The 12,005-nt window shown below is 50.9% G+C and overlaps 1 protein-coding gene across 8 annotated transcripts in view; it reads right to left on the reverse strand.

The window, feature by feature from the left end:
* Positions 1–12,005, reverse strand: part of MDM4 (MDM4 regulator of p53) — a 554,746-nt gene that overhangs the window by 294,530 nt on the left and 248,211 nt on the right. For 7 of the 8 annotated variants that reach the window (XM_085651206.1, XM_085651198.1, XM_085651201.1 and 4 more), the window contains 2 exons: positions 3,264–3,397; positions 2,558–2,607 (listed from right to left, as the gene is read on the reverse strand). The exons of the other annotated variant lie outside the window; for it this stretch is intronic. In XM_085651206.1, coding sequence (XP_085507332.1) covers positions 2,558–2,607; positions 3,264–3,397 — 184 coding nt within the window. The remainder of the gene's footprint in view (positions 1–2,557; positions 2,608–3,263; positions 3,398–12,005) is intronic. 8 annotated transcript variants of the gene reach the window in all.

Below are 12,005 nucleotides of genomic sequence, written 5' to 3' on the forward strand. Positions count from 1 at the left end.
CCTACTTTCATATTCACAGCTATGCTGTGAGACAAATGCACAGTTCACTAGCTGCACATTTGTATTTGATCATATGCTGCATTCCACACCCGGAACCTCAAACTATCAAAAAATACACTAGGGAAGAATCAAAATTAAACAAACTGACAGATATGTACACACTCCCACAAAGCGTTACTCTTCCCCTTCACACAAAGAGGCTAAATAAGGAGTTTAAGAGAGATAGATTTACTCCAAGCAATGTAAAAAAAATTGGACCAAATCATAACAGAGCAATAATCCCAAATATTGCTCAAATCGCTAGAAGAAAGTTATTTTAAAAGTGTAACAGACGATGTGCAGCCTCCAAACATCTGTAGCCCTAACCCAACCCCCTCCCCCGCCCCCCCTTTTTTGTTTTTTAGCCCATTCGCTTATGCGAAAGGTTTAGCTCAAGAAAATGTTTTTTTAAGACTCAAGCCACAAAGGGCAGAATGCAATGAACAAATTGATGCTCGAGCAACTAAAATTACCAAGAGACTAGCCACTCAAAGATTCTGTTCAAAACGCCACCATTTTGAGTCTGCTTATTTGACTGGCAATGTACTCCTAAAACACTTAGTAGGTTGCCCAAAATTAGACGTTTTCGGTTATATTGAATCCCATACTCAAGACTTTCTAGTGTGTAGATGCGAAGTCCTGCTAACCAGAAAACTAAAAAGGTTCAATAACTCCTGGCCCAATGACGTTCTGAATAACTTCTAGTGTTGTCCAGAATTGCCAAGTCGTGTGGTACCAATCACCTAGTCTAACATGGGACTTTAATAGCATGACACTGCCCAGACCTTTCAACACATAATATTTAACATTTTTAACTGAGTATATTGAAAAGAAGCAACGAAATGAAAAAAACACGAGCATCTCTCAAAACTAATACGAAAGTTAAAAGAATCAGTAATGCACGCGAAGGAACAGGTAAACTGACTCATTGAATCTGGATTGAGAAAATGAGAAGGAAATTGCGCATGTATGTATTTAAATTGTTTTTTTTTGTTTAAAGTACAAAAAAAGCATGAACCACCACTTACAAGTAAATAAAGATTTATCCAGAAAAGTGCCTCAACGAATCCAACAAGTTTGAATCATAGACTATATACAACTTATCAACCCATTGATTATTTTCCAATCCTCAAATTTGACTAAAAACTTAGCATCACAAAGAAGGGTCACTGCACTGGATCTAGGTTCCGTCCTACATTAAGTGGCCACAGTATACTCAAAAGGACAGTCTATGGTAAAAACATTTGCTTCTCAGAGTCAGGCCACGAGATGCTTCACGGGCCTGCTCAGACCCCCAACACATTTATTCCTATCACCTTTCCACTGCAGGACCTGTTAGCCTCCCAAATGCAGGGCTGTAATTCCTCCCGCAACAACTAAACAGAAATGCTGGCCTATGCAAACACCCTCCCAACTTCCTAAACCAACAATGGCCTTCCCAACTGCAGGCATCAGTCCCAAGCACCTTTAGTATAATCCACTTCACAGCGATCACCTTAGAGCTGGTGCTGTGGCAAATAAAAGACATAACATTTCAAAACTTTCCACGTGTGCCCCTCCAAGCATAACAAGACAGTGACAAGCCATAGCCTGTTTAACATCACTACTGACAGTGCATCTAGAAGGGAAGAAGCTGGGAGCAACTTTCTTGCGAGCTCCGAACAATAGTGAATGGGGTAATAAAATCCAGGCAAGTGGACTAAACACCCTTAATTTACAAACATTAATGCAACAATGAAGGAAGAAAGGAAAGAAAAATGTAAAAGTTATAAAGAGGCCAAGTTCTACGGAACTGCCCACTTTCACACTGGGGGTACACAAATAGATGCATCTGCTTTAATCTGCTCTTCGAGCAGTCAGCAGGTCAAATCAAGAACGTAGAAAAGAAGGAATCTTAGAAAACCAACACAAAAAAAACATTCCTTGGGCCAAAAGAATAACAAAACCCACAACACGTTCACGTCCGCACGCCTCATCCTCGACATCCCCAGCCACATCGCCGCCCACCTGAAGGACCTGCACTGGCTCCCCGTCAACAAGAGGATCACCTTCAATCTCCTCACCCACGCTCACAAAGCACTCCACGACGCAGGACCAGCATACCTCAAAAAGCGACCCACCTTCTACACCCCCAACCACCAGCTCCGCTCCGCCAACCCTGCCCTCGCCACCGTCCCACGCATCCACCGAACAACCACCGGCGGCAGATCCTACTCCCACCTGGTCGCAAAGACATGGAACACCCTTCCTATCCACCTTCGACAGACCCAGGACCTGCTGACCTTCAGGAGACTCCTCAAGACCTGGCCATTTGATCAGCAGCTGCTCCCCCTCCCCCCTCTTCTCCCCCCCCCCCCCAAGCACCTTGAGACCCTCGCGGGTGAGTAGCGCACGTTACAAATGTCTGATTGATTGATTGGTTGATGATGTGCACAAAAGGCCTCCCCTGCAACATGTGCATGACTATACTTGCCACAGTGCGCCATTTTTTGCTCACATAGAACAGAGCATATCTTACCTGGGACAGAGGCTGGTAACAGGTTCCTTTTCAACATATCATAGAGGGGGCTGTGGGAGAAAGGTGGGGTGTGAGCTCAAGTTCGTTTCAACTCGATTTTCACAGGTAAACTTTACCCCAACTGTACAGCAGACAGGCACACAAGCATTCTCACACACTCATGGCAGCGGCACATCAGGCGAGAGGGAATCAGGCGGTCTTTGCTTACGCCAAGGCTCATCCCTCTTTGCTTCTCAGTCTCGAAAGCTATGATTTGAGGCAGATAACTGTATGAGGCTCTCTTCTTTGCAAGGCTGATTCCTCTGCAGGACGGCGGTACAGATATTTCCTTCAAGCAACAAGTCCTATTGGGCGAGGATTTAGGTCTTCTCCACTGGCCAGGAGTGAAGACTTTTAATCCTGGAAGTGATCACTCAATCCTGCAGACTGACTCAAACAGACTGCACCGAATATCAGCCAACACTCCCAATTTTTCCGCCTCCAATATCCAAACTCTGGTGTCCTAGCAACAAAGCATGCCAAGGAGTTGCTGTCGAGATCCCAGTATCTGTGCAGAGGCCAGTACTCGGGCTGCTACAGTAAGCAGGAATACCACATTTGTCACGACGTTCTTCCCCCAAAACACAATTTCTGGCAGTCTTTTCAATGGACTCACATGGCCGCTGTATTGCTGGAAATTTCACATCCTGAGGAGGCAGCTACTTACCGCGGGTCTTTGATGGAGAAGCTGCAAATTCCTAGTAGGGCACCCAACTCATCCTCCCCACAGCGCACAATGTGCTGCTGCTCCTTGTCGTACAACTGCTTGATCATGATATACTGTCCCAGGTAATGCATGACCTGTGAAGAGAAGCGAAGCAGGCGTGAGACCCCAAACAAACAATGCACAGGCTCATATGGTCTGTAAGACTTGGATAAAAATGGAAAAGGAGGAATCGAATTGCATAGGCTCACAGAGTATGAATAACTTTAAAGAGGTGAATAGAAACCACAAACAGTCCAGGTGCGTGCTTACAAGCACCTTAAGGGCATAGTGCACCCCCGCCAAACCTCCCTTCAAGCAAGAATTGGGGGGAGGTGGGGGGGGGGGGAGGGCTTTAGTCAGGCGAGATGATATGAAAGCACCAAAGGCAGGTGTAGATCAAACAATAAAAGCATGAGTTCGCTTTCAAACACTTTAGAAGCAAACCCCGAATTGAAGTGATTATGCTGGAACATATGTGCACTAAATGAACTGTCCCCTCCACACAGGGCACAAGTCCTAAAAAAAGAAGTGGGGGGACGCGGACGTCACAACAGGAAGTGACGTCCCGAAAGGTGGCTTGCACCATCAGACTCATTGCCTCCCCTCGCCCACCCCCTTAGATGAGATTGCATCAGAGAAGCCAGCGCGTGAGCAACGTTCTGAATGAGCTCCGATCTCGCCCCAGAGAGGCCAAAGAGTGAATGTGTGGCTCCATTTGCTCCAGTTATCGAGCTCCCGGTAAAATATATGGGGGGACGCCGTCCACCCGCGTGGTACCCCAACTCGAGCCCTGCCTCCACACCATACGCATTCTCAAGAGGTTGGCAGAGGAGCCGGACTGGTGTAAAGCCCAAATGCTAGAACCACCTTCTCTAATGCCGAATACACCATCCCTTCTTGTATATAATGCTCACAACGTTACCCTTCACCCTGGAAGGGAAAAGGTAAACAAGGGCGGCAAGGAAACATCAACAAGCATTGGCATAGCCAATAGGTCTCGCCTTTATAATAAATAATCCACATTTGTAGAGCACGAACAATCACCCGTAAGGGTCTCTAGGCGCTGGGGGCCGTCGGGAAGATTAAGCAAGCTATTGCCCAGAGTCACATGGTGCTGGGCTAATCTGCCGCCGGCACCGGTGATCGAACCGTGATCCCCAGATTTCGGAGTCAGTCGCCCTGGCCGCGGCGCCTCACCTCTTCCCTATAAGGCCTTTGAGGCCTTATAAGTGTTTAGGCAGAGCTATTGACTTTGCCAATGTATTTAAGCTGTGCTGTAGAGAAGGGTGGCTGCTGTGCAGCATGCTGAAAAGTTGTAATAAAAAAGTGCCAGAAGCATTATTGTTACCTTATATATGACCAAGAAGGCATTATGTCCAACAGAACGACCATATTAAAAAATGTATGTACAATAAAAAAATTCCTCATTTTTCTTTTGTTCTTGCAATGCTGGCAACTTGTTTTTGCCTATTCCAATAGTTGTTTGTTAAAGTTTTTTTTTGAGAGGGCATAAACAATTGGAGGTTGAAGGTTGTGAACTAGTACCTGTATTAGAACACTAGCAGCGGCCAGACGCTAGGGGAGAATCAACAGATGGCAAATTCCGAGAGCAGGCTGTTGAGTGATGTTGAGGTGGTGGTGGTGACTGGTGTTGAGACAATGCTGAGGTGATGCTGAATGATACTTAGGTCTTGCTGAGTGATGATGATATGGTGGTGTACTATTGCAAAGGCGATGCTGAGTGATGTTGTGGTGGTGCAGAGTGATGTTGTGGTGGTGCAGAGTGATGTTGTGGTGGTGCAGAGTGATATTGTTGTGGTGGTGCAGAGTGATATTGTTGTGGTGGTGCAGAGTGATGTTGTGGTGGTGCAGAGTGATATTGTTGTGGTGGTGCAGAGTGATATTGTTGTGGTGGTGCAGAGTGATATTGTTGTGGTGGCGCAGAGTGATATTGTTGTGGTGGCGCAGAGTGATATTGTTGTGGTGGCGCAGAGTGATATTGTTGTGGTGGCGCAGAGTGATATTGTTGTGGTGGTGCAGAGTGATATTGTTGTGGTGGCGCAGAGTGATATTGTTGTGGTGGCGCAGAGTGATATTGTTGTGGTGGCGCAGAGTGATATTGTTGTGGTGGCGCAGAGTGATATTGTTGTGGTGGCGCAGAGTGATGCTGTGGTGGCGCAGAGTGATGCTGTGGAGGCGCAGAGTGATATTGCTGTGGTGGCGCTGAGCGATATTGCTGTGGTGGCGCTGAGCGATATTGCTGTGGTGGCGCTGAGCGATATTGCTGTGGTGACGCTGAGCGATATTGCTGTGGTGGCGCCGAGCGATATTGCTGTGGTGGCGCCGAGCGATATTGCTGTGGTGGCGCCGAGCGATATTGCTGTGGTGGCGCCGAGCGATATTGCTGTGGTGGCGCCGAGCGATATTGCTGTGGTGGCGCCGAGCGATATTGCTGTGGTGGCGCCGAGCGATATTGCTGTGGTGGCGCCGAGCGATATTGCTGTGGTGGCGCCGAGCGATATTGCTGTGGTGGCGCCGAGCGATATTGCTGTGGTGGCGCCGAGCGATATTGCTGTGGTGGCGCCGAGCGATATTGCTGTGGTGGCGCTGAGCGATATTGCTGTGGTGGCGCTGAGCGATGATGGTGGCGCGGAGCGATGATGGTGGCGCGGAGTGATAGTGATGATGCTGCGGTGGCGCTGAGTGATGATGCTGCGGTGGCGCTGAGTGATGATGCTGCGGTGGCGCTGAGTGATGATGCTGCGGTGGCGCTGAGTGATGATGCTGCGGTGGCGCTGAGTGATGATGCTGCGGTGGCGCTGAGTGATGATGCTGCGGTGGCGCTGAGTGATGATGCTGCGGTGGCGCTGAGTGATGATGCTGCGGTGGCGCTGAGTGATGATGCTGCGGTGGCGCTGAGTGATGATGCTGCGGTGGCGCTGAGTGATGATGCTGCGGTGGCGCTGAGTGATGCTGTGGTGGCGCTGAGTGATATTGTGGTGGTGCAGTGATGCTGTGGTGGCGCTGAGTGATATTGCTGTGGTGGCGCTGAGTAATATTGCTGTGGTGGCGCTGACTGATATTGATATTGCTGTGGTGGCGCTGAGTGATGATGCTGCGGTGGCGCTGAGTGATGATGCTGCGGTGGCGCTGAGTGATGATGCTGCGGTGGCGCTGAGTGATGATGCTGCGGTGGCGCTGAGTGATGATGCTGCGGTGGCGCTGAGTGATGATGCTGCGGTGGCGCTGAGTGATGATGCTGCGGTGGCGCTGAGTGATGATGCTGCGGTGGCGCTGAGTGATGATGCTGCGGTGGCGCTGAGTGATGATGCTGCGGTGGCGCTGAGTGATGATGCTGCGGTGGCGCTGAGTGATGATGCTGCGGTGGCGCTGAGTGATGATGCTGCGGTGGCGCTGAGTGATGATGCTGCGGTGGCGCTGAGTGATGCTGTGGTGGCGCTGAGTGATATTGTGGTGGTGCAGTGATGCTGTGGTGGCGCTGAGTGATATTGCTGTGGTGGCGCTGAGTAATATTGCTGTGGTGGCGCTGAGTGATATTGCTGTGGTGGCGCTGAGTGATATTGCTGTGGTGGCGCTGAGTGATATTGCTGTGGTGGCGCTGAGTGATATTGCTGTGGTGGCGCTGAGTGATATTGCTGTGGTGGCGCTGAGTGATATTGCTGTGGTGGCGCTGAGTGATGATGCTGCGGTGGCGCTGAGTGATATTGCTGTGGTGGCGCGGAGTGATATTGCTGAGGTGGCGCGGAGTGATATTGCTGTGGTGGCGCGGAGTGATATTGCTGTGGTGGCGCGGAGTGATATTGCTGTGGTGGCGCGGAGTGATATTGCTGTGGTGGCGCGGAGTGATATTGCTGTGGTGGCGCGGAGTGATATTGCTGTGGTGGCGCGGATTGATATTGCTGTGGTGGCGCGGAGTGATATTGCTGTGGTGGCGCTGAGTGATGATGCTGTGGTAGCGCTGAGTGATGATGCTGTGGTGGCGCTGAGTGATATTGTTGTGGTGATGCAGTGATGCTGTGGTGGCGCGGAGTAATATTGTTGTGGCCCTGAGTAATATTGTTGTGGCCCTGAGTGATGCTGTTGTGGCGCTGAGTGATATTGCTGTGGTGGCGCTGAGTGATATTGCTGTGGTGGCGCGGAGTGATATTGCTGTGGTGGCGCGGAGTGATATTGCTGTGGTGGCGCTGAGTGATGATGCTGTGGTAGCGCTGAGTGATGATGCTGTGGTGGCGCTGAGTGATATTGTTGTGGTGATGCAGTGATGCTGTGGTGGCGCGGAGTAATATTGTTGTGGCCCTGAGTAATATTGTTGTGGCCCTGAGTGATGCTGTTGTGGCGCTGAGTGATATTGCTGTGGTGGCGCTGAGTGATATTGCTGTGGTGGCGCAGAGTGATATTGCAGTGGTGGGGCTGAGTGATATTGCTGTGGTTGGGCTGAGTGATATTGCTGTGGTTGGGCTGAGTGATATTGCTGTGGTGGCGCAGAGTGATATTGCAGTGGTGGGGCTGAGTGATATTGCTGTGGTTGGGCTGAGTGATATTGCTGTGGTGGGGCGGAGTGATATTGCTGTGGTGGGGCGGAGTGATATTGCTGAGGTGGCGCGGAGTGATATTGCTGAGGTGGCGCGGAGTGATATTGCTGTGGTGGCGCGGAGTGATATTGCTGTGGTGGCGCGGAGTGATATTGCTGTGGTGGCGCGGAGTGATATTGCTGTGGTGGCGCGGAGTGATATTGATATTGCTGTAGTGGCGCTGAGTGATATAGCTGTGGTTGCCCTGAGTGATATTGATATTGCTGTAGTGGCACTGAGTGATATAGCTGTGGTTGCCCTGAGTGATATTGATATTGCTGTGGTGGCGCTGACTGATATTGATATTGCTGTAGTGGCGCTGAGTGATATTGCTGTGGTGGCGCTGAGTGATGATGCTGTGGTTGCCCTGAGTGATATTGATATTGCTGTGGTGGCGCGGAGTGATATTGCTGAGGTGGCGCGGAGTGATATTGCTGTGGTGGCGCGGAGTGATATTGCTGTGGTGGCGCGGAGTGATATTGCTGTGGTGGCGCGGAGTGATATTGCTGTGGTGGCGCGGAGTGATATTGATATTGCTGTAGTGGCGCTGAGTGATATAGCTGTGGTTGCCCTGAGTGATACTGATATTGCTGTAGTGGCACTGAGTGATATAGCTGTGGTTGCCCTGAGTGATATTGATATTGCTGTGGTGGCGCTGACTGATATTGATATTGCTGTAGTGGCGCTGAGTGATATTGCTGTGGTGGCGCTGAGTGATGATGCTGTGGTGGCGCTGAGTGATGATGCTGTGGTTGCCCTGAGTGAAATTGATATTGCTGAGGTGGCGCGGAGTGATATTGCTGAGGTGGCGCGGAGTGATATTGCTGTGGTGGCGCGGAGTGATATTGCTGTGGTGGCGCGGAGTGATATTGCTGTGGTGGCGCGGAGTGATATTGCTGTGGTGGCGCGGAGTGATATTGCTGTGGTGGCGCGGAGTGATATTGCTGTGGTGGCGCGGAGTGATATTGATATTGCTGTAGTGGCGCTGAGTGATATAGCTGTGGTTGCCCTGAGTGATATTGATATTGCTGTGGTGGCGCTGACTGATATTGATATTGCTGTAGTGGCGCTGAGTGATATTGCTGTGGTGGCGCTGAGTGATGATGCTGTGGTGGCGCTGAGTGATGATGCTGTGGTTGCCCTGAGTGATATTGATATTGCTGTGGTGGCGCGGAGTGATATTGCTGTGGTGGCGCGGAGTGATATTGCTGTGGTGGCGCGGAGTGATACTGCTGTGGTGGCGCGGAGTGATATTGCTGTGGTGGCGCGGAGTGATATTGCTGTGGTGGCGCGGAGTGATATTGCTGTGGTGGCGCTGAGTGATGATGCTGTGGTAGCGCTGAGTGATGATGCTGTGGTGGCGCGGAGTGATATTGTTGTGGTGATGCAGTGATGCTGTGGTGGCGCTGAGTAATATTGTTGTGGCCCTGAGTAATATTGTTGTGGCCCTGAGTGATGCTGTTGTGGCCCTGAGTGATATTGCTGTGGTGGCGCTGAGTGATATTGCTGTGGTGGCGCTGAGTGATATTGTTGTGGTGATGCAGTGATGCTGTGGTGGCGCTGAGTAATATTGTTGTGGCCCTGAGTAATATTGTTGTGGCCCTGAGTGATGCTGTTGTGGCGCTGAGTGATATTGCTGTGGTGGCGCTGAGTGATATTGCTGTGGTGGCGCTGAGTGATATTGCTGTGGTGGCGCTGAGTGATATTGCTGTGGTGGTGCCGAGTGATATTGCAGTGGTGGGGCTGAGTGATATTGATGTGGTTGGGCGGAGTGATATTGCTGTGGTGGGGCGGAGTGATATTGCTGTGGTGGCGCGGAGTGATATTGCTGAGGTGGCGCGGAGTGATATTGCTGAGGTGGCGCGGAGTGATATTGCTGAGGTGGCGCGGAGTGATATTGCTGTGGTGGCGCGGAGTGATATTGCTGTGGTGGCGCGGAGTGATATTGATATTGCTGTAGTGGCGCTGAGTGATATAGCTGTGGTTGCCCTGAGTGATATTGATATTGCTGTAGTGGCACTGAGTGATATAGCTGTGGTTGCCCTGAGTGATATTGATATTGCTGTGGTGGCGCTGACTGATATTGCTGTAGTGGCGCTGAGTGATATTGCTGTGGTGGCGCTGAGTGATATTGCTGTGGTGGCGCGGAGTGATATTGCTGTGGTGGCGCGGAGTGATATTGCTGTGGTGGCGCGGAGTGATATTGCTGTGGTGGCGCTGAGTGATGATGCTGTGGTAGCGCTGAGTGATGATGCTGTGGTGGCGCGGAGTGATATTGTTGTGGTGATGCAGTGATGCTGTGGTGGCGCTGAGTAATATTGTTGTGGCCCTGAGTAATATTGTTGTGGCCCTGAGTGATGCTGTTGTGGCGCTGAGTGATATTGCTGTGGTGGCGCTGAGTGATATTGCTGTGGTGGCGCTGAGTGATATTGCTGTGGTGGCGCTGAGTGATATTGCTGTGGTGGCGCTGAGTGATATTGCTGTGGTGGCGCAGTGATGCTGTGGTGGCGCTGAGTAATATTGTTGTGGCCCTGAGTAATATTGTTGTGGCCCTGAGTGATGCTGTTGTGGCGCTGAGTGATATTGCTGTGGTGGCGCTGAGTGATATTGCTGTGGTGGCGCCGAGTGATATTGCTGTGGTGGCGCCGAGTGATATTGCTGTGGTGGTGCCGAGTGATATTGCTGTGGTGGTGCCGAGTGATATTGCTGTGGTGGGGCGGAGTGATATTGCTGTGGTGGGGCGGAGTGATATTGCTGTGGTGGGGCGGAGTGATATTGCTGTGGTGGCGCGGAGTGATATTGCTGAGGTGGCGTGGAGTGATATTGCTGAGGTGGCGCGGAGTGATATTGCTGAGGTGGCGCGGAGTGATATTGCTGTGGTGGCGCGGAGTGATATAGCTGTGGTTGCCCTGAGTGATATTGATATTGCTGTAGTGGCACTGAGTGATATAGCTGTGGTTGCCCTGAGTGATATTGATATTGCTGTGGTGGCGCTGAGTGATGATGCTGTGGTAGCGCTGAGTGATGATGCTGTGGTGGCGCGGAGTGATATTGTTGTGGTGATGCAGTGATGCTGTGGTGGCGCTGAGTAATATTGTTGTGGCCCTGAGTAATATTGTTGTGGCCCTGAGTGATGCTGTTGTGGCGCTGAGTGATATTGCTGTGGTGGCGCTGAGTGATATTGCTGTGGTGATGCAGTGATGCTGTGGTGGCGCTGAGTAATATTGTTGTGGCCCTGAGTAATATTGTTGTGGCCCTGAGTGATGCTGTTGTGGCGCTGAGTGATATTGCTGTCGTGGCGCTGAGTGATATTGCTGTGGTGGCGCTGAGTGATATTGCTGTGGTGGCGCCGAGTGATATTGCTGTGGTGGTGCCGAGTGATATTGCTGTGGTGGTGCCGAGTGATATTGCAGTGGTGGGGCTGAGTGATATTGCTGTGGTGGGGCGGAGTGATATTGCTGTGGTGAGGCGGAGTGATATTGCTGTGGTGGCGCGGAGTGATATTGCTGAGGTGGCGCGGAGTGATATTGCTGTGGTGGCGCGGAGTGATATTGCTGTGGTGGCGCGGAGTGATATTGCTGTGGTGGCGCGGAGTGATATTGCTGTGGTGGCGCGGAGTGATATTGATATTGCTGTAGTGGCGCTGAGTGATATAGCTGTGGTTGCCCTGAGTGATATTGATATTGCTGTAGTGGCACTGAGTGATATAGCTGTGGTTGCCCTGAGTGATATTGATATTGCTGTGGTGGCGCTGACTGATATTGCTGTAGTGGCGCTGAGTGATGATGCTGCGGTGGCGCTGAGTGATATAGCTGTGGTTGCCCTGAGTGATATTGATATTGCTGTGGTGGCGCTGACTGATATTGATATTGCTGTAGTGGCGCTGAGTGATATTGCTGTGGTGGCGCTGAGTGATGATGCTGTGGTGGCGCTGAGTGATGATGCTGTGGTTGCCCTGAGTGATATTGATATTGCTGTGGTGGCGCTGACTGATATTGATATTGCTGTGGTGGCGCTGAGTGATATTGCTGTGGTGGCGCTGAGTGATGATGCTGTGGTGACGCTGAGAGATGATGCTGTGGTGGCGCTAAATGATATTGCTGTAGTGGCG

The sequence above is a fragment of the Triturus cristatus genome, chromosome 1_1 (genome assembly GCF_964204655.1).
Source record: "Triturus cristatus chromosome 1_1, aTriCri1.1, whole genome shotgun sequence".
NCBI lineage: Eukaryota > Metazoa > Chordata > Amphibia > Caudata > Salamandridae > Triturus > Triturus cristatus.